The sequence below is a fragment of the Rhinatrema bivittatum genome, chromosome 13 (genome assembly GCF_901001135.1).
Source record: "Rhinatrema bivittatum chromosome 13, aRhiBiv1.1, whole genome shotgun sequence".
NCBI lineage: Eukaryota > Metazoa > Chordata > Amphibia > Gymnophiona > Rhinatrematidae > Rhinatrema > Rhinatrema bivittatum.
In genome coordinates, this window is record NC_042627.1 from 72,741,318 (window position 1) to 72,766,850 (window position 25,533).

The 25,533-nt window shown below is 44.2% G+C and overlaps 1 protein-coding gene across 5 annotated transcripts in view; it reads left to right on the forward strand.

The window, feature by feature from the left end:
• Positions 1 to 25,533, forward strand: part of CHD2 (chromodomain helicase DNA binding protein 2) — a 112,177-nt gene that overhangs the window by 59,833 nt on the left and 26,811 nt on the right. For 4 of the 5 annotated variants that reach the window (XM_029574573.1, XM_029574570.1, XM_029574569.1 and 1 more), the window contains 15 exons: positions 1,899 to 2,051; positions 3,359 to 3,430; positions 5,875 to 6,024; positions 6,136 to 6,284; positions 10,055 to 10,151; positions 11,090 to 11,182; positions 12,002 to 12,178; positions 12,423 to 12,598; positions 12,899 to 12,940; positions 13,035 to 13,174; positions 14,307 to 14,445; positions 15,701 to 15,851; positions 19,608 to 19,730; positions 20,308 to 20,433; positions 22,747 to 22,869. In XM_029574573.1, the coding sequence (XP_029430433.1) occupies positions 1,899 to 2,051; positions 3,359 to 3,430; positions 5,875 to 6,024; positions 6,136 to 6,284; positions 10,055 to 10,151; positions 11,090 to 11,182; positions 12,002 to 12,178; positions 12,423 to 12,598; positions 12,899 to 12,940; positions 13,035 to 13,174; positions 14,307 to 14,445; positions 15,701 to 15,851; positions 19,608 to 19,730; positions 20,308 to 20,433; positions 22,747 to 22,869 (1,911 nt within the window). Of the gene's footprint in view, positions 1 to 1,898; positions 2,052 to 2,646; positions 3,242 to 3,358; positions 3,431 to 5,874; positions 6,025 to 6,135; positions 6,285 to 10,054; positions 10,152 to 11,089; positions 11,183 to 12,001; positions 12,179 to 12,422; positions 12,599 to 12,898; positions 12,941 to 13,034; positions 13,175 to 14,306; positions 14,446 to 15,700; positions 15,852 to 19,607; positions 19,731 to 20,307; positions 20,434 to 22,746; positions 22,870 to 25,533 lie in introns of those variants that run through there. The other variant, XM_029574574.1, reaches the window with a different exon arrangement.

Consider the following 25,533-nt stretch of genomic DNA (forward strand, 5'->3'; position numbering starts at 1 on the left):
CGTGGCCCATCCAAGTCTCAAGTATCTGGCAAGCACCCAAACATTAGATAGATGCCATGCTACTAATGCCAGCAACAAGCAGTGGCTATTCCCTATTGATTGATAGCAGTTTATGGACTTCTCCAGGAACTTAGCCAAGCCTTTTTTAAACCTGGCTACACTAATTGCCATAAGCACATCCTCTGGCAATTAATTCCAGAGCTTAATTGTGCGTTGAGTGAGAGAATTTTCTCCGATTCGTTTTAAATGTTTTACTTGCTAACTTCATGGAGTGCCCCTTAGTTATAGCCTTTCCTCATAGGGGAGCTGCTCCATCCCCTTTATCATTTTGGTTGCCCTTCTCTGTACCTTCTCCATCGCAACTATATCTTTTGTGAGATGCGGCGACCAGAATTGTACACAGTATTCAAGGTGTGGTCTCACCATGGAGCGATACAGAGGCATTATGACATTTTCCCTTTTATTCACCATTCCCTTCCTAATAATTCCTAACATTCTGTTTGCTTTTTTGACTGCCGCAGCGCACTGAACCGACGATTTCAATGTAATATCAACTATGAAGCCCAGATCTTTTTCCTGGGTGGTAACATGTAAAATCATGTAGCTACAGCATGAGTTATTTTTCCTTGTATGCATCACCTTGCACTTGTCCACATCAAATTTCATCTGCCATATGGGTGCCCAATCTTCCAGTCTCACAAGGTCCTCCTGCAATTTGTCAGATTATGTGATTTAACTACTCTGAATAATTTTGTGTCATCTGCAAATTTGATCACCTCACGCATCGTTCCTCTTTCCAGATCATTTATAAATATATTAAAAAGCACTGGTCCAAGTCCATGCTTTACACACACTGAACACATTTAATCGCTAATTGGCTTGCTCCTAATGAACCCATCCCTTTTGTACAATGAAGGTACTTTTCTGCTCTTAATCATGCTAGGAGCCTGAAACGCATGACTTGTTTTAAGAGAGCTGAACCCACCCTGAGACGTGTTCTGGCTCCAGCATTGGCACTTGTGTGGCGGGGCCAGGGATCAGCCTACAGGCGTGTCGGGCTGGGTCACAGTGTGACCCCCTTCTAGAATGTTTCTCCTGGGGCAGATGCCCCATTCATCTTGCTCTCTTCCTAGCTGGGACTGCCTGTGTGTAAATCCAGGCCTGGCTGGCATGGTTCCCTATCTCTGCAACGTACGGTGGCCGCCTTTTACAGTTTATGTATCGTTCCTGTTCATCTGCTCCAGTGAGGTTCTGTGGCCCCTGGAAGGAACACACTTCAGCTTTCAGGTCATTTTGAATATTCTCTTTCCTGGGGGGGGGGGGGGGGGAATTCCCACTGCTGCCTCTGGAACAGCTTCTGGCTCCGCAGGAGACTGCATGCGTTTAAGCAGCCCCCGGTGCCTGTCCTGCAGCGTTGCTCTTACAGGCTTAATGGGAAACCGTATGGCGTTCAGGCATCGCATGATGAGAGTCGCACGTTGTTTCAGGCACAGCGGTGGTGGCTCGGAACAGGTTGTGGTGGGAGGAGACTGATGCTGGTTGGGGTGGCTGCTGACCGAGAGCGTGCGATGCCTTCTAAAGGGTAAACCAAATAGTTGTAGTTACATGTGCCTTCTAGATCTAGACCACACGCGTCTCTTCAGACGGAGAGGGGGCCTGCATATGGTCTCGAAAGCTCATATGCTGCCCCATTGTGTTTTTTTTTCTGGTCCCTTTACAAGACTGAGTGTATAACAAGGCAGCTTATCTTGCATATCTGGATTACGTTACCACTGAAAATTGAGAGTGGAGTCCATGCAGCTGAAACCTGCGCAGAAAAGGTTTTTTGTATCTTGTTCTGTTCCTTGCATGTGTAAGCCTGATGAGAGGATAAATTGGAATGACTTCTACCTCTTCAGTCCCTAGTCAGGAGCAGTGGGAAACTGATACTCCTGGACAAGCTGCTGACACGACTCCGGGAGAGGGGGAACAGAGTCCTGATCTTCTCTCAGATGGTGCGGATGCTGGATATTCTTGCCGAATACCTAACTATCAAGCACTACCCTTTCCAGGTGAGGAAGAGCAGGCTGACCCGCTGCAGGTCCCAAATGTTAGATGATTTATTGTCAAAAGAGATGAACCAAGCAATACAGATAAAAGGCATGCACTGTCAGATTCTTGAAACCAGCGTGGCTGCTTCTGTTCATAACACAATGATACGCACATCTGCTCGCATTTAAAAAAGGAAAAAACCTCCGCATCTCGTGCTTACTGTTGCTGCGGGTTTGATCCCTGCTGGCTGCTTCAGCCTGAGGCGGGGAGGCGAGTGACCCGTAACTCTTGGGCACTTGTTCTGAGCCAAGGATAAGGAAATAAAACCTTGCAATCTCAGTTTAAGAAGTAAGGAACTAAAACTCAAACTAGCCACTTGTTTTGCTGACTCCTGCCCCTCTAGCTTCTCGAGCTGCAGTGCAGTAGGGCAAATCCTTGGCTGACTGCCCAGGCAACCCTGATTCCTGGCCAGCTTTGCGGGCTGGAGGGAAGCTTCTTTTAAGATTAACCTTTGGGGGTAGGGATTGCACACGAGTGGCAGCTGCTTTTTTTTTTTTTTTTTTCCCCTCCTAACTCGTGAGCACGTCACTTTTTTTTTTTTTTTTTTTTTTTTAGGTACACAAGCTTCACCAGCGCTGTCAGTCAGGACATGAGCCAGTCCCTCCAGCGGCCCCCACCCAATGAGCCAGCCGTGACCACTGGGTTTTAACTGAACATCTGTCCATGAGACTGGGTGTTCATAGCTTGTGTACCTTTCATCCGAATTGAGAGGAGGTGTTTCCGGGGGGAAGGGTTGGTCTGGATCCAAAAATAACTCGCACAGATTGTGTTTTTCAGATCTACATGTGCGTTTGCAGAAATTTTGGAGGCTGGGAGGAGGAGGGGGACTCTCCGTTCTCGAGAAGAAAAATCCACAGCCTTAAATATATCTCTAGATAGGAATGACCTGTGTCCTGTATGTGCCGGACACCCTTACCTTATTTGCTAGTATTTAAATAAAAAGGCCCTGACGCACAGACTTCTGTTTTTGTCTGATAACTGATCTGAGTTCGAAGCCTGTCGTGGTCCCTTGATAAGTCTTCTGAAGATCCTGGCATATATGAAGTTAGCGGGCTAGCAGGCATGTAACGAGAGAGGGTGCCTGTCATGGTGCGTGTGTGTGTGTGTGCACGCCTGGAGGCTATTTTTAAATGCAGGGTTATTTTTAATGATTGAATGCTCCTGCTGTGGGGAGCGGAGCTAGAGAGAGGTTTCAGAGCCCTCCTGGTCTCGGGGCGGTGTGTTAAATGTCTGATGGTTTTTGTTTTTTTTTTTTATTCATCTCCAGCGCTTGGATGGCTCAATAAAAGGAGAAATCCGTAAGCAGGCACTGGACCACTTCAATGCTGACGGTTCGGAGGTACGAGATTCTTACCCCTTATGTACTTTCTCCAGGTTCATAAGCCGTGAAGGTGCTGCACTTAAAAACAGATTGAGTAATGCTTCCAACTAATCAGGATCTGATTTTTATTTTTTTAAGTGATCACAATATGACCACAAAGGCAGGTTCAAGTTTATCTACATGCACGGGATGTGTTAAGGGTGGGAATACAATGAAGGGTAATCATTTGGTTACTTTTTTTATTTAGGAATTTTTCACATTACATTTCAAGAATTAAATTTTGAATTTGCAAGCAGAAATATAGGAAAGAAAAACCCAGTTACAGAAGAAATAAACACAATTTTTAAGCTGATATTCTGCATATAAAGTCCTCGATATGTGGCTCCAATCACACCCATAGGAATAATTTTAAACAAAATAAGGAAAATGGAATCTGACAAACAGGAAGCTATAATTATGATCGAGTTAAACTGCAGTCCAATGTATGCCCTCACTCAGGAGCCAAAGGGGGAAGCACTAGAAAATAAAGACATTTTCTCTTTTTCTGTGAAGCACTTTAGGCTTGATCTGCATGGAAACGTCCAGAGGGTGAGGGGTGAAAGAACAGCATTTTTTTTTTTCATGAATAATTCCATCTGCTTATAATGCGGTAAACCAAGGCTTAGGGAGACGAACTGATTTGCCCAAGGTCGCACAGAGAGAGCCTCCGGCAGAGGAGACAAACTTAAGCCTTCTGGCGTTTTTCCCCAGCATGTAGGTCAGTCCTCTGACCACTAGCACCCACCTTTTTCCCACAGTGACAGCTGCAGGTGGTAGGAAGGAACGTAGTGCAGCAGAGAACAGCTGCTGCTCCAACTCGAGCAGATCTGTCCGCAGTGCAAGCACAGGCTAAGTCACCTGATAGAAGTAGTACTATGGGTTGGTCGTTACCGTTTTTATTTAGCGATTGCTATAGCAATACTTGGAGTGGATGGAAAGATGCCTAAGATAGTTATGAACAGTTGTATTAGACAAAAAAAAAAAAAAGTTAAAAAGCACAGTCATGATTGATAAAAATGAAAAGGGCCCGGCATGTGCTTACAGCTGTGGTGGAGCAGCAATGATATGAAAATTAACGCAGGAGACTCAGCTGCAACTATACGGGAATTTAACACCGTAGAGGCCAATCCTGGTAATTCTTATCTTGTACGCCTATGGAGGAAAAGCAAAGTGAGCAGGTGATTCAAGCAGTCTCATGAATTGCAAAGTTCCTTTGTTCTCAAGACTGCAGAAAAATTACACAGAAATATAATTTTAAATGTGAGAATCACTTCAGAGCTTTTACAGTGACTGGAACACTTTTTTTATTTTTGCAAATTCTTTCACTTTCATTTTCCTTCTTGGAGCAGCAACAGAGATGCAAATTGAAGGAACTGGATTGGTTCGCATCACGTCATATCTTAGCTCTACCCCTGATTCCCATTCAGGAATAACCCCTTGGTTACTTGGAGGGTCTTGTCAAGCACTGCTCAGGGTCCTGCCTGCAGCTGTGCTTGTGCGCTTAACACTCGCAGCATCTTGCCTGCTAGCTGAGTTCCTGCTTGCCTCTGGGCAAGTATCCTGACCCACAGACTATCCCGTGATGGTTTCAAGGGGCGCTGTGACCACGTGTACAGAGAAAAACACAGAAATATTGGGATGACTTTGTGATTCGCTGCTGTGGATACTGATCAGCCACAGAGCTATTAAACTAAATAGTTAAGAAAAAGGAGTTACTCAACGCACAATTAAACTCTGGAATTTGTTGCCAGAGAATGTGGTTCGTGCAGTTAGTATAGCTGTGTTTAAAAAAGGATTGGATAAGTTCTTGGAGGAGAAGTCCATTACCTGCTATTAAGTTCACTTAGAGAATAGCCACTGCCATTAGCAATGGTTACATGGAATAGACTTAGTTTTTGGGTACTTGCCAGGTTCTTATGGCCTGGATTGGCCACTGTTGGAAACAGGATGCTGGGCTTGATGGACCCTTGGTCTGACCCAGTATGGCATTTTCTTATGTTCTTAATGCTTGTGTCGGGGAGCAGAGCATGCGCAGTAGGTGCTCGGAAAGATTTATCACGGGGGGATACCTTGTAGATATGAGCCTTCTGGTAGGCCACCACTCCATAATGAATGTAAGAAGACTTTCATGAATTTAAAGCATCTGCAGTAACTGTAAATGTGTTGAAATAAAGAGAAATGCTGGATGAATTTACAGAAGCAAAGTGAATTTTGTAATATATTTTTTTTTTTTATGAATGGAGGGGAAAGTACAGTTAAAACGAAATTATCCATATTCTATTGGTAGCCATTGTTGGATGTTTTCTGCAGTTGTGCACTGAAGGCTGGGGAGCAAGGTTGGTTATGTTCTCAAAGATGACGGCCAAAGTCATCGTAGGTTCGTATAAGGAAGTAACCATGGCTCTTCTTTCTGCTTTACTCAGGACTTCTGTTTTCTGTTATCGACACGAGCTGGTGGTCTGGGAATTAACCTGGCTTCTGCTGATACGGTGGTCATCTTTGATTCTGACTGGAACCCCCAGAATGACCTGCAGGCGCAGGCCCGAGCGCACCGCATCGGCCAGAAGAAACAGGCAAGGAAGACTCTCTTTGCTCTCTGTTCCGCCTCGTGCGGCGTGGGCGGGTCCCGGCGGCAGTCGCCACGAGTGAGCAGAATTCATTTTCTGTCCTTTTTGTGACCGCAGGTGAATATTTACCGTCTGGTAACGAAGGGAACGGTTGAAGAAGAAATCATAGAGAGGGCCAAGAAGAAGATGGTGTTGGATCATCTTGTGATCCAGCGTATGGACACCACTGGACGGACCGTGCTAGAAAATAACTCTGGGAGTTCCAAGTAAGTGAGGGGGGGGGTGATGCGGTCTGGCTGTATTTAGATTGCTGCGTGCGCTGGCCTTTTGCCAACAGAGCCAGTCACCTGAGATGCTGCTGCTGCTCCTGCTGGGAGCCTTCTATTTTGGCTTCCAGAATAAGATCACATCCAAATCTGGGCACCTGGGCTGCCTTCATTTCCAGAATGTAAATATCCCTGAAGTGCGGCGCACATCTTGTTTTGTAGAAACTGAACTTGGAACAAACATGTTCCTGCTGTTTACCACCATTATCTTAAGGATTTGACAAATCTAGACAAAGCCACTCTTGATCGGAAGCCCGCAGGGTATTCCCTGCTGATTGAGGGTACAGTATTTAAGAGCTTTTACAGGGGTAAGTTTGTGTCTACGCCAGTGAAAATGCAGTTTGGAAATCTTCCTGCAAGTGCCGGGAAAGGTAGATAGAGTACTTTTTATTCACATAAAAAGTGCATGGAGTCACGTCAGGGGAATGAAAGTACACACAGAGATTTAATTTTCTAAGCCTCTGCATGTACTTGGCACCTGCTGTAATTCAGAAGCACCTGTTTTCGTGTGTGTTGGCCGAAGTTTCAAAATGAAACTGTGGGGGATTTCCCCATTTTAACATTTGCCTGCCTTCTTCGCTATAAAATAAATTTGATATTGAAAATCTGCTTCTGGCTTGGACATATCCTTATTTCCCCATCACGCTACTTCATCTTTCTGGCAGACAGTTGGTGACGTTAAGGTTGCCTAACTTCTGGGTTAGGAATCTTCGTAAGGCCTGGAAGTGCCGGAGGGAGCGTTGACAGAGAAAGGTTCTCTGCATCTCCCTTTTTGGCTTTCATCGGAAATTTTAAGTTTTTACTGGGATTGGTGGTTCAGTGTTTCATTCTTGGTTTCAAAAGGGCTTATCCAGTGTGGGACAACTGGTTGACCCAGAATTAAAATTTCTTTATTCTGTCCAACAGGTCAAAGAGCTTTATTCTATCCCAGACTCCCAATTTTTTGCTTTTCTTCAAGCAGGACATTATTGTTAGTAAGCTCCTCATTAGCAAGACAAACGAAGAAGACACTTTTCAGGAAACTGTTTCTAAATTTTAAAAAGATTGGTATTTGGTACTTTAATGGTTAAGAAACACGTCAGTGGGACATTTGCTGAAAGTGGCAGAAACGTGGAATAGTGATCTGGGTGAAGAAAGTGCTTTTGCTTCCATATATAGATTATTACTTTCAGCTAATGTAAAAGGAGTGTTAAATATATTCATCGAATATCTGTATGTATATATCTGTCATTGGGGATAAAGGGGTTAAAAAAGTTTTGGAGCTCTGAGCTATGTATTAAATGTATTTGTCACATTGGAACATTTTGCCACATGTTGTTTGAATGTTATAAGTTGCAGTCATTTTGGAGTCAGATAATTGCGTTTTTAAGAAACCATATTGGACTGCATTATGATGTGGTCTGACATAATTCATTTTCTTTTATTTGAAAGATCATTAAAACTACCTAGTGGGGGAAAGAAATTTGTTAGTATTGCTATTGTTTTGGCAAAACCCCCCCCCCCCAAAAAACCTGTATTAATATACTGGAAAAGGTACATGGTTGCTACTTTTAACTATTGGAAAAACTGATGAAGTATGCTGCATTGGAGTTAATGCGTCAGAAAGATTTCTGTTACATCTATTTTTCATTAGAGATTTCATTAACATAATGAAATAAGGAACAAATAAAATAGCTTAGGAAAAAAGGCAGAAAACTCTTCAATACAACAAAAACATAATATAATAATCCAAACCATGTTAAATGGTGGGAATCAGAAACACATTAATACAAACAATATGAATCGGAGTAAACTGCATCTTTTACCCAAAAAACCCTCTGCCCAGCTGTCTTATCCCTAATAAGTCTCAAGGTATAAAGGATCAGTAAACACAAATCTTGTCCCTTGTAAGGTAACCAGACATTTACACAGATACTTAAGGAAAAAAGTAGCACCCATTTCAATAATTCTACTTTTTAGCTGTAGGAATTGCTTCCGACGGGCTTATGTAACCCTAGAAAATCAGGAAAAACATTGATTCGCTGGCCACAGAGCAGCCTGTCTTCATAGATACAACACTTGCGAAAAATAAAACAAGTAAACAAGCACAAAGTAAACAAAGGAGAGTAGCCCTAGAGGAAGTATCATCAGCTGAAGCTTCAAGGAAATCTGAAAGGTTGGGACTCTCCACACCTTCTTCTAATGTTTCTACTCTTCTACCTTTAGGAAGGTAATATATATTAGATAATCGAGGGCATTTAAATACCTTTTTTTTTTGTGTTTAAATTTTTTTTTATTAATGTTAGCATAACAGTGACAACATATGCGTTTGCCTCCAGATAACATCATTACATATATCCTCATCAATTAACACATTCATGCCAAAGTAGTTATAAATAAAAGTACTACTAAATACTTTTTAAATTCAATAGCTGAAAGTAATCTTGTCTGAGGAAAATTTAAAAATCTCAAATGTTACCCCCTAAACTGGTTTTCTAAGTTAGTGTGTATTATTAAAGTTTCTTTAAGGTGTGCAATATTAGTAGCTTGTAACGCACACTGTTGAGATTTCACATTGGAGAGCGACTCATCCAGTGCTTTCACCCATAAATCTTGCTCTTGTAGTTTGGTTTCTAGTATCTTTGGTGATTTTCGATAGCTAGGACAGTGAAGTAGATAGTGGTTTATCAACACGATTAACCTCCCACCAGATGTCCAACAGGGTAATGTAGCTCTGAAAAGATGAAAACAGTATGTAAGGGAGCATCCCCTACCAAGGGGAGTGCTTCACTAACCCCAGAAACCTGTAGCAAATTCATATTCTGAGGTAAATCAACAGTAGAAAGTACATTACCTACCAATCGAGCATCAGAACCACTCAACTCACACAGAGAGATCACCACCCGGTGAGCTGACGTGTGCAAAGGCGGCTATAGCTGCACCTGGTCTTAGAGGTGGCAGGTTCAAGCCAAGGGCTTAGATGCCCCCCCGAGATCAAAGAGGGTTCTCCATCACAGTCCACGATGGTTTCCTCTGCTGGGTTAAATGTCGGACCATCGAGCCCTGATTGACGGGAGAGGCTATAAAGAACTCGGCCTTGCGTTTCCTTCGTATAAGGAAGGAGCAATCAAGAAGAAAAGAAATCTGCGATGACCAGCGTGACCCTTTGGCACGCAGCTTCGGCAGTGCGCCGGCAGCTGTGTGCCGCTGCCACCTGGATGTTATAGGCTGGCACAGGAACGCCGTCCGACATCAGCGCCGCAATAATAGGTGGGTGGGGGAGGGGAATTGCACCACCAGCTCCCAGCTCTCCTCTCAATCCCCCCAAAAGCATATCTTGACATTAAGGGGATATTTTTATTTGTGGAAAAGACTGTTGAATTTTGCTTAAGGTCCAATGGACGGGAAATGTTAAATCTCTGAACTTAGTAGATTCATTTGCATTACTGATTCATTTCACTGAGAGTGATTGGTGATTTGTGGAGTGAATGTGAATTTAGAGGGAGGGTTTATATGGAAAAGAGTGAACAACACTGAATATATCATGTATGTAGTCAGGCTATGTAATAATGGATATAAGTGTATTAAATGTCACTCACTAATAAACAGATTATAAAAAATACCCTTAATTTTGTTGAGAGGATTTTCATATACTTGCAAATGACGATGGGATCAAGAGTGAAGATGCTTTGAATGCCTCCAGAGATGGTAATTTTCTTGTACATTCGCAGCTCAAATCCTTTTAATAAAGAGGAATTGACGGCCATTCTGAAGTTTGGAGCCGCAGATCTGTTCAAGGAGCCGGAAGGAGAGGAATCGGAGCCTCAGGTAAACAAGACGGCCGAAGGCCCTTGAGAGCTTTTTCTAGGAGTGGAGCATGGACAGCATATGGGAAGGGGAAAAGATGTCGAGGGCAATAATCCAAAGTTTCCCTTTGAAAATGAGCCTTCAGGATCCCTGCAGGCTTTTAAAATTGTTGAATTTGGTTAGAAACCGAAGAGGCAGCATATCTTGGCCTGCTTGGGAGAGCAGATGTGTGTTCTGAAGTGAAATAGGTTCCTGGCTGCAGCGTCAGCAGGCCTGGCAGTGCTTGCTCATGAAAGGTGTCGGGCTGGACCGGTGCCGCTGGGATAAATTGGGGTAGCCAGAGGGGAAAAGTTTGGACAGCAGTAAAGACCAGCTCTTCCTGAGTATTAAGTTGCTGAATTAGAAACAAAATCAATTAGGCAAAGCAGCATTCTTAAACTGTACAAGAGGGACGGAGATCCTGCTATTAAAACTAATAGAGGTTTTCCGTGGCACAGAACAGGTAGAAACTTAGATTATGAGCCCTTTGGGGACAGGGAAATACCTACAGTACCTGAATGTGATCCGCTTTGAAGTGGCTGAAAGGCAGAATATAAATCAAATAAGTAGAATTAACGGCCCTGTAGATTTTAACAAACCTTTTTTATAGTTTCATTATTTCATCAATAACCCTTGCTGAACTGAGGGCACTGTTGACAGATAATTGCCTGTGGCCTGCGTCAGATGCCTCCAGCACTATTGGTCTCATGTATAAGTGAGGTAAAAACTGACTGTTTACTTTTGGTAAATAAAATTTAAATTTCCAAAAGTGACTAATTTTTTTTTTTAATTTCTTAAAATTGACCGTGGAGATTCAGCAGGGGTTGTCTGTCAGACAGGGTAGCTTGCAAAGGCATTGTTGAATTTTGTAGTACCGTTTTATACTGATTCAGCTGCTGGATTATTTTTTGGACTGGCAGGAAATGGACATCGACGAGATTCTGCGGCTTGCTGAAACGCGGGAGAACGAACAGGGCTTGAGTGCAACCGATGAGCTCCTCTCTCAGTTCAAGGTGTGAAAGCAGTTTGAAAGTCTGGTGCTCTGACAGGGAAATGTCCGAGAAGCAGGTTGGGTCAACTGGTCAGCATGTACCATTTTTAAACTGTACTGAAATGCCCTGGGTCCTGGATACCTCTCAGGAGGCCACTGATTTAAAGCAAAATGTTACTGGATGACTGAAAATTCTTTGCAAGTGATGATGTGCTTTGTCAGTTCTGAAAATTCTGGGTTTTGGGAACTTGTGAAAATCTGTATTCTGAATGGGGTTCTTTTGGAGGGGTTGGGTTTATGGATGGATGGGCAGGGGGAGATTCTTTCATTTTTTATTTTGTTTAAAGCCAGAAATAACTCCAGATGTATAAACTGTGGAGTAGATTGTACAAATTCTGCTTAGACACTCTAGTGCTCTTAGGAAGCCACCGCTAGTATCATTGCATTTTGCTTTGATGTTGTTGCTTCTCAAGTGAGAGATATTTTCAGAGCTTAAACCACCATCAGTAGTAAATAGTTAAGTCCACACAGCAGCAGTATCTCAGGGAGCGCTAAGTACGACTTTGGCTGATAAGACTTCATCCATTATTGAATTATTGAAGAGTGTGCAGAGGAGAGTTGGAAGACTTTGCAAGTTTGTCCAGACCTCTTGTTCAGGGTTTCCTCCCAATCATGGAATTGAATGCAAATTCAGCCCTTAGAACCAGTTGCATGTGAATCGGAAAATGGTTGACCTTGAAAAGTCCAGCTGCGGCTAAAGACTTGTTTTTGAAGACGCTGTTGAGATGTCATTGAAGTGCATGTGTAGCTGTAAAGCCACTGATTGTGTGGCTTTTCTCAGGTGGCTAACTTCGCGACCATGGAGGATGTGGAGGAGCCTGAACTGGAAGGCAAGCTGCACAAAGACTGGGATGAGATCATTCCCGAGGGGCAGAGGAAGAAAGTGGAAGAGGAAGCCCGGCAGAAAGAATTAGAGGAAATATACATGTTGCCCAGAATTAGAAGCTTAACGAAAAAGGTAAAGTGGGGAATGTTTGGGAATAGCAATAGAGCGGGCATCTCTTTACATTCGGATCTTTCAGTAGAGGGTGGGGAGGTTCTTAGACTGCCCCCCCCACCCCATTTCCTTACTAATCTTCATGAAAGTTTATCTCTGCTCAGAATGACGTGACCAAGTCCCCTTTCTCCACGTTCCCTTTGGCAGAGAACAGGCAGAGATGTTGTTCTGTCATGGCAAACCGTGCTCTTCCACTGACTTTCAGATGCAGGCGAATGACAGCGAGTCTGACTTAGAGTCAAAGCAAAAGGCCCAGAGATCATCTGGGTCTGAGAGTGACACGGATGACAGCGATGATGACAAAAGACCAAAGCGCAGGGGTCGTCCACGGAGTGTTCGGAAGGATACGGTGGAGGGATTTACAGATGCAGAAATCAGGAGGTGAGCGTACACACGTCTGTAGTTTGCATGTTGTTCATCCAGGATATAATCCGTGTGTTGGCATGAAAGTCAGGCTGCCAATGTGCCACAAGTCCAGTATCGTGGCACATACCATCATTTTACACTTGATAGCTGAATTCCTGTTCCTAAGTTATCTGTACATTTTGAAATTGTAAAGATCACGTTGAATTCACCAAGACGTTGGCAATGAAAGCACAGTAGACTATATCAATGTGACTGATTAAACGGGATCTTAAATTAGAATTTATATCTTATTTTATGACTGCTGCTTTTGTTTAGATTTATCAAGGCTTATAAGAAGTTTGGTTCACCTCTGGAACGGTAAGTAGAAACCACTTATGCATGTCGTCTGCACAATCCTAATGACGAGGACCTGGGAGTAGAGCGAGTGCCTTGTCTGGTTTCCATCTTTCAGGTTGGAGTGCATTGCCCGGGATGCAGAGTTGGTAGACAAGTCTGTAGCTGACCTGAAACGGTTGGGTGAACAACTTCACAACAGCTGTGCCTCAGCCATGCAGGAATTTGAGGAACAGATGAAAGAGAACCCCAGTGAAGGCAAGTAAAGTGGGGTCATGAGTTACAGACCTAATGAAAATCTGAATGTCATTCATGCTTTGGAGCTCGCCTCTCAGGTTGCTCAACCATTCTGTGTACCAGTGGACTGAAAGTAAAAACTCCAGTTCTGTCAGTTTATATATGTATATATATATTCGGGGGGAGGGGAGTGATCACCCAGCAGTTTTCTTCTGCACTCTTTAGTTATCCATACTGTTGAGAGACATTTAAAAGGCAAGGGGTAGGAAATTCCAGTAGAATTGTTGGGGAGGAGAATAAATGGCAGGGGCGGGAGTGATGGGGTAAGGGCAAGAGGCTGCAAGCCATGGGAGAAAATCTTGGCATGAATTTATTTTTCACCAAATAATTAGGGATATAACTAGTATACACTCAATGTAGGAAGATAACTAGCTATGTAAATCAATATGTAAGTTTGTGATAACAGTATACATCTAATAAAATAATTTTATTAAATCATAATTAGAGATTATAAGACCGATGATTGGACCTATTGGCCACTGGAAGTTTCTGTTAATTCAGATCTCTTGCCAACACTGAGGTCTTATCTCTATATCAATATTATAGTTACAATATTACAGATTTAGTAATTAATCATTATTCATAGAGATTAATTGCAATTTTCTTCTGCAGTCCATATTAATGAATTTATTTTTCGCCAGCTGTCAAGAGACTACTACATTTTTCAAGTCCTGATACCACATCTGCTTTCCATTATTCTGTCTGTCATAAAGCGGAGGTAGTTGTGACCGACACGTTGTTAGAATTCAAACGTGTTTGGGATGAATAGCAAAGGCAGTTGGAAGGGTAAGGATGGGAGATGGTCAGACACATAGCAGGGTCTGAGGTGGCATTGGCCATCAGGATGGGCCAAGAATTCCTCATCCGGCAACAAGTAGTCTATTCCCATGGAGCAAGCCATGGATTAGAGCATTAGCAGCCCCGTGTCAGAGGCTTCTGCTTTTGTAGTTTTCAGGATGACAACATCGCGAAAGCAAACATTACTACAAGCAAACACGCCAGACTCTCTGTCACACACAAATGGATAAAAGAACGTGAAATGACCGGTGAACTGTACGAGTTCAGACACCTAAAGTCTTGTATTCTTCTGTAGGAAAAGGACCTGGGAAAAGGAGAGGCCCTACCATCAAGATTTCAGGAGTGCAGGTCAATGTCAAAGCAATCATTCAGCACGAAGAAGACTTTGAACTGTTAAGTAAATCCATTCCTGTGGATCCAGAGGAAAAGAAAAAGTGAGTTTGTGCTAATGGGATAGACACGTTAATGTTCCGAGTTTGTGCACTGTGAAGACTTCATAATGGATTTTATGGATTTGGTCACTGTAATTGGTTTGTGTGTTAAGTTCATTGAATGTTTTATATTTCCATTTTGAACAAATGGTTTTGGAAAGATTGGTACGAAAATCAAACGAATGGAAAATAAAATAAATTGCATGCATATTCTAAGGCTGGAGTAGGGGGCAGGTTTTTTTGTTTTTTTTTACGAGAGAGGAACAGTAACTGCCCTCTACTTTCAGTACAGTCTCTTGGTAGATTTTTTCAGAGCTTGTACAATACTAAGGGCAGGATATGTATTGCTATCCATAGGGATTCCCAATGTTTATTGTCCATATTTCTTGTTGAAGGTGATGGGCAGACTGGATGGGCCATATGGTCATTTTCTGCTGTCATGTTTCTATGTAGAGAGCTCGATCAGAGACTCACCTGTCTAAATTCTGGCAAACGTGAGGCTCCAACCCAGAAAGCTTTTCTATATTTTTATTAAACTGAAAATGCCAGTTGGCTGTGTTAATCAATTTCTGAATTTTAAGGGACCATTTTCATCAAGGAAGGTCATTTGAAGGCCCTTCAAATTAATTTTCGAAGGGAAGCTATGCGAGTAGTTCCCTTTTGAGAATTTTACTTCTGCAAGGTGTTGTATCTATTGACTTCATACCTACTTTAACTGCGAGTAGGGTCTATATAAGGAGAATAAATGTAGGTATTTGAAAATCAAATCCTTGCACATGTTTTATATTCCCTCATCCTGTCCCAGTGGTGATCTGTCTGCCTCATAAAATTCCTTAGGTACCTGGGTAAATTGTTTTGTAAGCTGACCTCTTAGTCATTCAGAACTACTAAATAAGACCCCGAAGCCAGATACGTTGACCAGTTTTTAACAGAAGTTGGGTGTTAAGTTCTTAGCACATGCAGAAGATCGTTGCTGATTCCATCTCCGCAATATGAACCCTGTGGAAAAAGTAATTCCACTCAAGTACTGGAAATCAGTTGGGTTCCTCATATCTTGTACAGCAGCAGGGTCTGCTACAGTCCATAGAGGTGCAGGGGTCTGGTTGGAACTCAGTGTGTTTGCTTGAAAATAAAGCAACATTGATTAGTAATGCAAAGAAAGTAAGGAAATGCTGAACAAGAAAACAGAAAAATAAATTGAATTAGCCTTCCGGTCATGCACCACATTGACTTGCTTGCCTTCGTTTTTCTTTTTCAGGTTCTGCCTGACGAGCCGTGTAAAAGCTGCTCATTTTGATGTTGACTGGGGGGTGGAAGAAGATTCACATTTGCTGCTGGGGATTTATGAACATGGCTATGGAAACTGGGAACTTGTTAAAATGGACCCTGACCTTAAACTGAGCGATAAGGTGAAGAGTGCTTGTGTTGATGAAATCTGGTGTAGCAATTTAACTAGGAGCAGTTTTAATGAATGGTCCGTATGTGCGAGAAAGACCAAATATATGTAATCTATACGCTTGCCATTGTGCTTAGGGAGAAGCCTAAAAAGTAGATGCCTTATCGTCCATGTAAGAGCAGTCCAGAGTGGATTATGTCCCCCTGTCAGCAGATAATAGAAGCTGACTTCACTCTCCTGTAGGGGTTTGGTGCTGCCTTCAGCTCTTTGGTATTTCTCTCTCTCCGGGAGATGGTGTAATTGTGTGGACTGGTGCTGAAGGCTTCTGGGAAGGCTGTAGCCCATGTTCCTGGTGGAGTATAGACTCAGTCTTAGTGGTACTCCAGGCAACAGTCCTGTTGGGACAGATTCTCCCTTCTCCCTGGGGAACTGACGCAGTTGGGGTCTGTGATCCCCCAGTGCCTTTGTCCCCTTGGTAAGACCAGCAGTAGGAATTACAGATAGCGTGCGCTCCCTACCGTCGCTCTCCAAAAGAACAGAGAAAGTAAAGTTTTGCGACGGCGGGGGGGGGAATGAAAAAAGCTGCCTCCCAGGCTCCTACGGTGCTGTGTTGGGTGATGAGGTGATCACTTCCCGCCTCCCTTTGCCTGCTTCCAGGATGTCCCATGAAAAAAAATAAAAGGGAGGAATGGCGCTACAGGTGTGTTCCGGCGGCCCAGCATGTCAGCTGGTTCATTTAGCTTTGCCTGTGAATAGGTAAGTGCCAGGCGGGTGGATGCAAGTCTGCCAAAAGGCGAAACCAGTTCGGTTCCCTAGCTCGAGCCCTGGCCTCCTATGATGGAAGACACCGCTGTAGTGCTCATAGACCAGGGCTTTGATGGGATCAGCAGCCTTTTGTTTTTTTCTGCTGCTTTATAAATCAAGTGTGCCAGGCTTTTTACCTCCCTTTTCTTTCTGATAGTTGAACGGGGAAGTTCGGTGGAGGCTCCGTGTTTTCCCTCGAGCATGGCAGTGCTTGCGCAGCTCAGGTCCTAGGCTCCAGGACGGTGAACCTAAAAATGGTACCTCGGGCCAGACCCACATGCATCTCATTCAGCTTGCACTCCACAAGGCTGCTTTCCCTCTCGTGTGAGGTTAGGAGCCTGAGAAGGTGGCTTTTCATAGTCGTCTCGTACAGGGAGTGGAATTGGCGTCATCTTCGTGATTATTTCGCATTGTAGGCATGAGCCCTTATTAGGTTGGTAGGGGAGTTATGATTCAAGGCGGCTGAAGAAAGGACAGGAGTTCTCTGGCCTCTAGATCGGGAGAAGGCAGCCCATGTAGTTGCGGTCAGTAAATGCCATTAACTGATGTGAGCAAGCCGAGGGAATCTATTAGCCTTCAGATACCTTGGTAAGTGAGTCAGATTTTGGTCTGGGGCGAGATTCCCTGCAGGATCTAGCAGCAGCTCACATTATTGAGACCCCAATGTACCAGGACTGTGAGGGATCAGATGGGGGAACTTTTTGTGAAATAGATTTCAGATCAGCTTGGTGGAACTCGCAAGCAAATTCTTCAGCTGGAAAAGGCAAAGCAGGTAGCCAGGGGATTTGGATATCCCGGTAGAACCATGACCAGCATCTAGTCCCCTGCATGTTTTCTCACCCAGCGCCTAGACGTTCCCTGGACTGAGTTCTGAAGGTGGAAGCAAGAATGCGCGCTCTCACTCTTTCCTAGAAGACCTCTTCCATTCAGTTGTACAACCTTGCCCGTTGAGAGAACAAGGCTACACGGTGAGGATACTTTGTATTGGGGATTGAAGCTTTGGTGGCACATGAAGGACCATGTCATGGACCGGACTTGGAGCTTGGCGTCCCTGCAAGATCAGTTTACAGAGGAGGCATTATTTTCCTTTAAAGGGAAATCCATTCCTTCAATCTTGTTCTTAACGCCAGAGATTAGGATGAAGGCGCAACCCCCAACTTTTGCAGAGAGCGGAGACTGGCTCTGACTTGCTGCAAGGTACGTGGTCATGGAAGCTCTCTCGCTGTTTCCTTCCTGGAATCCAGAAGGCAAGTCCTCCGCTGTGAGAAGTCTCCTCGGCTTGGAAACTGAGCTTAGTTTTGAAGGGACCTGGCTTCCTGTCCCGTCAAGATTTGTTGGGTAGCAATTCTTTCAATCTGGTTGTAGAAATCAGTCTGCTTGTGTGCCTAGTACTCTCTCTTTGAAGAATAATTTATTTGTTTATTTATTAATGAAAACTTATATACCGCAGGCTTCCGTACCATTTAATGTTCAGCACAGTGTACTTAAAAACATACATTATAAGCAAATAAACATAAATTAATATCACACTTTCAAAACAGTATATAAAGAAATCTGCAGAATGTTTCTACCCAAATGCCTCTTGGGAAAAGTAATACCTTTTACACTTTTCCTAAACACTTTTATATTTGTCTCTTTTCTCAAATACAATGTATTGTATCACTTCTGTTGGAATCCGGCTTTTCTCATTTATGAAGGTGAGAAAGTTGGACGATGTAGACTAGGACAGGGATAGCCATTCCTCAAGTATGTTGTACGTCACCTTTGATATGGTTGTAGGTGATCAGTTTCTTCTCAGATAGGTCTTAGGTTATTGATGTGCCCTTTTAAAAGCACAGTGGTTTCTGAGGTGTCTATTTCAGGAGGAATCAAGTCAATCAGCACTTTGTCTGCTCCAAGTTTGCAGGTTCCAGAGGTTGTCTGAGGGCAGAGTCCTCGCAGGCAAAGTCAAAATCTGTCTTTCCAGAGGATAATGTTAAGGCAGTGCTCTTGTCTCCACTGTCTTCCTGCTTTTAACTACCTCTGTGTGGAAGTGCAGGCCGGGAAAGGCTGTGACTTGGATGCAGGAGTCCTGAGAGTTATTGTGGCTTCCTCCTGGTCTGGGTGGAACTTATGTGCATCACACTTGTCTGGACTGGTCTGGCATGGATAAGGAAAGTGACATTTATACTTTACTTTAGACCTACCAAATCAGTCCAGAACTCATCCAGGGAAGCCAAGGTGGGCAAGGGCTCTCAGTCTAATAAGTTCAGAAAACTTTCCCACTCTGATGGTAATTAGCCTAATCATGACCTTGGTGTAAGGATTCTCATTCCTGAGTTAATGACCATGACAGGAAGTCTTTTTCACTGCGTCAGGTTTTGGTTTTGGTGGTGAATTTGGAAACTGAAACAATTAATGGCCTTCAGATGTCTTAGCTTTGACACAGGATACTGACGAGCAGAAGGCAACACTAGACCCTGTAGGGGGCATGAAGTCAAGTTTGAGTTTCTATTCTGTCTCCATTTGCTGGCAGGGGGACATAAACCACTCATCTGGACTGGTCTGGCAGGACTAAAGGAAAGAAAATCAATGGGAAAATTTAAAATTGCTCCTTACTAGCCAGAGTGAAGTTCAGCCCTGCATGCTTTTTATACTTGGTTTTACAAGCTTTAATAGGGATATTTTTAAAAAGCATTTACATGTATAAATGCACTTTTTGAAAATTACTCTGGGGGGGGTTGTATGCATACAGAAGCTATTTTCCATGAATTTTTCCACGTACTTCTGAGGCATCCGCAGGGGCAGAGTTGAAAGCAGGGATTTTTGAAAATCGCATGGACATTTACCCTGACTCTCTAGCAGTGTGCGCTGAAGTATGTGCGGTCCTGCTGATCCTCAGAGGGTTTGCCAAGCGTGAGGCCTTGTTGAAAATTAGGGCTCCAGTCCATTCAGATTTCTTATATGCATTTCTGTTTGCTTTAAGATACTACCTGTCGAGACTGACAAAAAACCTCAAGCAAAGCACTTACAGACCCGAGCTGACTACCTGCTAAAGCTGCTGAAGAAGGACCTGGAAAAGAAGGAAACGGGCCCTCTAGGCGAGGAGGTCAGTGACTGCGAGAATGAGAACCGTTGGGATCCATAACGTCCGAGCCTGTTCTAGGTCCCTGTGCAGATCCTGCTCAGGTTGATAGTGACCGCCTTTACCCAGTTCACCGGTCTTCACCGGCAGAAAAAAATACTTCTTTGTGAAAGCCCCGGCTGTTGCTGGTGCCCTGGGCAATAATGCAGCCGGCTCGAGTGGAGGGGGAGGGGGGGGGGGTGTCTCGTGGGATAATATGGCCGGCCTGACTGCTCAGGCTCGCTCAGAGCAATTCGTGTACTTAGTCTGCTTCCCAAATACTCTCCCTCACAGTACACCAGAAATTCGGTACTTAATAGCTCAGAGCAGCGTACCCCAACACAATCCTGGAGTAAATCTAACCGGTCCGGTTAGATTTATATATATAGTATCTCTCCAGAATAACAGAGAACGTAAGTGACTCTGTGTTCCAGAATAAGACCTCTTCTGCTCTGGATAAGGCCATGGTGTGGTACAAACCAGAGACCCTGTAAGCACAGCCGAGCCCAGTCTACTGCCCATTATCTCTCGTTTTCTCAGATTATCTTTCTTTCTCCATCAGATCAAACCAAAGAAGAGAAAACCCCGTCCAAAGAAAGAGAGCGCTGGGAAGGGGAAGGAGGAGCACGGCGACAGCTTGTCGGCTCCCCCCCATTCAGACGACCATTTGGACGAAGGCGAAGACAAGGTAACCGGGGTGTGGTCTTCACAGGCGGTGCGGAGAAGCATTAATGTGTGACTCGCTATTGAGAAACTCGCACCCCTGCCCCAGGAGCTCAAGAATAAAAGCGAAAAGGAAAATCAAAATGTCTAATACAGCGTTAGTCTGCTGAAACAAAAAACGTCCCCTCTCCCAGCCCGGAGCCACGCGCCCTGGGAGGCTAGTGATGTGCTTCTATCATAGGCCCAAAAGCTCAGATGTCAAAAATAATGCCCAGTGCTTTTCAGGTGGAGTTTCAGCTTAAAACTTTCCTAAACTTGGGCACTAGGATTTAAGCCTACAGTTATCGAGGTTAGAGGCCTAAATTAATGCTTTTGATGAAAATCAGTGCTAAACTTAGCTTTTTTTTCCCTATCCTTTGTATTTAGATTGCTAGTGAAAATAGCCTCCTATATTTAGGCGTTCAGTCTTACTTTCTGGATGGGCTGATTCGGGTGCCTGACGCTCAATCGAAGGCAGGAAAACCCTTTGGAGTTGGTATTTGAATGGCTTTGTCCGGCTACGTGTGGGATATAGCTGGACAAACCTAGGGTTTTCAGTATCCCGGCCCGCTGAGTAAGTCACCGCACGGCTAAAACTTAGCTGGATGGAAAGAGAAGCAAGGTTGGGGATGTTCAGGAGCTTATTGGACACTATAGCCGGTCAAATATACCTGACTAACTCTGGCCTGAAAAGTGAGGCAGGTAAGATTTAGAAAAATAAAACACCTTTGTAGGCCTACAGCAGGCCCTGTTCCACCTTCCAAAACAGAATAAAAATTATTTCAGGGCCATAGCCCGTCCACAGCTTCAAAAATGAAAAAACTTGTAGCAGTCAGAATGGTCGGATTTTTTTTTTTTTCCCCACCTCTGCTCTCGACCCCATCCTTACACCTTAAGGGAGCAAATATGCTGCTGCTTTTCCTATCCCCCTGCTGGACTTCAGTCTAAGTATAATAAAATGGGTGGAACCATGAACTTACAATGTTTATTGCAAAAACATACTAATACATCTTAAAATGACAGTTTGTTTATTATTCAGAGAAACCCCCACATCCCATAAAAAAAAACCCACTCCCCAGATGTATCCCGACTAGGATACAGTCCTCTTCTTCAGGGGATACCTTCCCATTAAAAACAGGATAGCCCAGTTTTTTTTAACACGCAGTAAATACGCAGTTGTAAATTCATGGTTCCATCCGTTTTATTATATTTTATGAATGGTTTTGATGGCGCTGATCTAGTATCTTCGTTATTTATGTTACCGTGGTGGTTTCCTTCAGCCTGCTGTCCAGGCACCGTTTACGTATTCACGCCGCTCTGCGTCTGACATCTTGCGCGTTGCTCACTGGCCTGTGTATATGTGGGGCCTCTGTGAAAACTGAGCTCTTACCCCTTTCACTAGAGTTGCAGCGTGTTACTTGAATTGTGGTCCCGGAGGTGATAGGTGGGTGTTTTTTAAGAGGTAGATTATTTGAAATTAAAAGGCAAAAAGTAAGGGAGTAATTTTTTTTTAAATTGCGATAGGGCCCTGATGCCACAACGCATGCAATAACGCGTCGCAAGCTGCGTATGCAAACTTTAAAAATGTAATCAAGTGGGAGAAGTTTATGAAAACGAGGGGTGCTTAACGTTGCGCGCGATAGCGTTAATGCCTGCTATCACGGGATTTAACGCCGGAAATAACTACACCTTCTCTTCCTGGCGTTATGCTGTGTGGGGAGGCACACACATTAGGCAGCTTTTTATACCACTGTAAGAGGGGTCCATTCTGAACTCAGTGAGGTCTTGGTGGTGGCCTAGGTTGTGGGGGGGGCAGTTTTACATGCACAGTCAGAGTTATGAACAGCACAGTAGGCATCAGTGAAGATTTTGTGTGATTTGGAGTGATGAGGGGTATAAAAAGATGAGATTGTACTCTCGACCTAGCGTGATGCGCACTCTGCTTCTGCTTTTTGTGCAAACTGAAAATGCAACCTTTGACACGCTATTTGCTAACCCAGCCCAAAAAGCATGCCCAAGAACCCCATCCCTCCACCCAGCTGCAGGTGCACGTGGCGGGTTGAGGATAGGCAGTTTTCAGACTGCCCCTTTCACCTGGGTGAGTCACCTATTTATCCAGGTGAAGGGCTTTCAGAAACTGCCGTCTTTAAGCCTAAGACCCATGAAATGCATGAGCAGTGGAAATAGACGTAACCTGTAAAAAAACCCCCCAAACAAACAAACAAAAAAACCCCGCGTTTGGCAAGAAGGTCAAGCTGTGCGATGAATATTCTTCACTTACTGTCACTGTCTCCAATAGGAGGGGGCAGAGAAAAGCCCGGCGAAAAAGATCCAGAAGAAGAAAGACAACAAAGAGAACAAAGAAAAATCAGCTGCAAAGGAAGGAAACAAGGAGAAGAAGAAAAGGGAAAAGAGAGAGAAGGTACTGGAGCGATCCTGTGATGCAGGGGCTGCCAGCGTGGCTTGGGCCGATACTTGAGAATTGTGTGATCCGAGGACGCGCTTTGGTAGCTTCAATGCTAAATTTACCATCGATGATCGGGGAAGTTTTGTCATCCCAGGCACTTTTCGATTAGGCCCAAATGAGTTTCTTACCTGCTTGAGCGTGGCCGCGGTCTCCGTTCTCTCCGCTGTGGACCGCGAGCGGCAGGAGAGCCGAGCCACGCCGGCGCTGTAGGATGCAGCTGCCTTACCTGCCCCGGCAGGAAGAAAGGGAGGGAGGCTACATGGCGTGAAGGGGAAATGGAGGAGAAGAGTGCATGAGAGGGGGGGTTTCGGACAGACATGCGCAGAGGCTGGAGCGTAGGAGAATTGAGAGAGGGAAAAAAAGAGCAAAGTAAGCCAAAACAAAAATTTAGCTTCAGTTGTGGAATATTCTTTTTTTTGTCAGAGGTCAATATTGAATGATTGGGCAAGCAGGAAAGTTAATCCAGGTAACTTTAAGGCTGGCGTTTTTCTGACCAGGCTCACCTGGCTAACTTTATCCAGGTACTGTTAAGTATCAGCGCTGCCTGGACAAAGTGAAACCGTGCCCTAAGAACACCCCCAATTCTGCCTCTGTACCTGGCTCAATTTTGTGCAGGTAACAAGTTGTCAGGGCGAAATTTAGCTGGGGACCGGAGTAGAAATCTAAAATTATTTATGGACAAGCAGAAACGAAAGAGCCACACAAGTGGGTGATGTAATCTGATATCACCCTTGTGGGAAACTTGCTCGCTCCTAGCTTCAAAGGAAGTCTTCTGGAGCATGTGCAAAACTTCCTGCCCTTCTGCGACTGTGCAAGCCCTCCTGTCTTGATTCATTGAAGTGTTGAGCTGTGTGTGTTGTGCTTGTTTTTTTTTTTAATTTGCTCTCTGCCAAAAGTTGTCATTGTGATTTTTCGTGATTGTCTCTTCTTTTCTTCCAAGTTAGCTGTTTTGTTTAAGTTCTTTTCTTTTTTACATTTTTGGGCCAAAAAAGAAAAGAGGATTTAATTTTCGGAAGACAATGTCCAGTAAATCCCCCCCTAGGTCAGAAAAGGCTCAGTTCACTCTGTGTAAAATGTGAACTCAAAGTGAGCATCTTTTGATCTTCATGACCTTTACCTCATGTGTTTGGCACCATCTCATGTTGGTTCATCTTGTAGTCCGTGTGGTAAGATGTCCCAGCAGGCCATGAAATATGGAACCATGAAGCACAAATGCAAGTTTTCTTCGCCTTCATATAGGGAAGGTTCCTTCTCCAAGGGACCAGACTTGGATAAGATAGTCCTTCCCCAAATTCTGTGGTACTTTAAAGTAAACATAACTGTTCAGTGTAGTATTTTAAGAGACACTATGTCTAATCAAAGCAACAGAAATCCTTGGCACCATCTGCAAAGAAGCAGCAAACCACAGACTGGCCGAAAGTCTTTTGGCGCCATTGATGTTGGCGGGGAAGCAATCAGAGCTGAGTTCTCCGGAGTGGAAAACTAGTGCCATCCTCTTTGGTGCAGGGGTCCCTAGCGTGGACACCATCGAAGCCAAAGCAAAGGATGTCAGCACCATCCTCTTCAGCGTTGGAGACTTCAAACCAAAGATCTTTGGCACCTTACAAATCAATATGTCAATGCCATCTCCTTCGAAGATGGTTCTTTGTATTCTGGAGAAGATGGCTGGGGAACTGTGGCAAAACAGGGGTTTTGCATGCTTTGTAGTTTATTTTTCTGCCCTGCGACACTTTTCCCCAGAGAGTCCATTTCCTTTGTGCTGGCCTATAAGTGGGGTTTGACCTTCTGCACTGGAGTTCAAATAGAGGCTTTGGATGCTGCCTTGTCTGAAAGTGGCTTGATCTGCATATGCATCCCAGCAGCCCTGAGTGCACGTGACACTGAAACACCCTGCAGTGCCATTGGCCAGACAGCTCACTCTTAATACCGTGTGCCCTGATTGGCCCTGGGGACAGAGAAATCTCCCTGAGGGTTCTGAAACTCTTCAGTCTGGGCTGGGAGTGCAGAGGGAACAGATCTCTGTGCTGAGGCCCTGTTCAGCTCCTGTGGACAGTCTTTTCCTCACCTTCCCAGGCAGTAGCTCAGTAGTGAAAAGTGTTCAGTTAACTTTTGCTGTACGTAATCCTTGTTTTACCTGTTTGTTTGCAATTTAAAGCTTTATCTGTTCACCGTTCCTACTTTTTCTTAGTTTGCTAGCTCTGCCTGTCTTGGACTGACTATTCAACCTGGTATTGTGGTATTTAGTCTCTAGAAACCACCAGGAGATAGCTTACAGGTGGGGAACTTGCCCAGAGGCAAGTAGAAACCCAGTTGGAGGTGGGAGGTTGCCAGGGTAGAAGCACGTGCCCAGGTGCAGTCGGCCTGGGCCATGTTTGGCAGGACCCTCCGAGTCACCACAGGGTTACCCTGTGTGGATATTAGAGGTGGTTCTGTGGTGTTACATGACAGGAACTAGCGAGCCATTATGCCTCTTCAAAGACCTATATCCACATCTTTGCAAAAACATCAATCCTTAGATAAGGAGTCACCAATTATGATTTCTGATGTTGAGCAATCCGAATACTCTGAGGTTTCAAGTTTCTTCACTCAGGGGAAAAAGACGTAGATATTCCTCCAGGT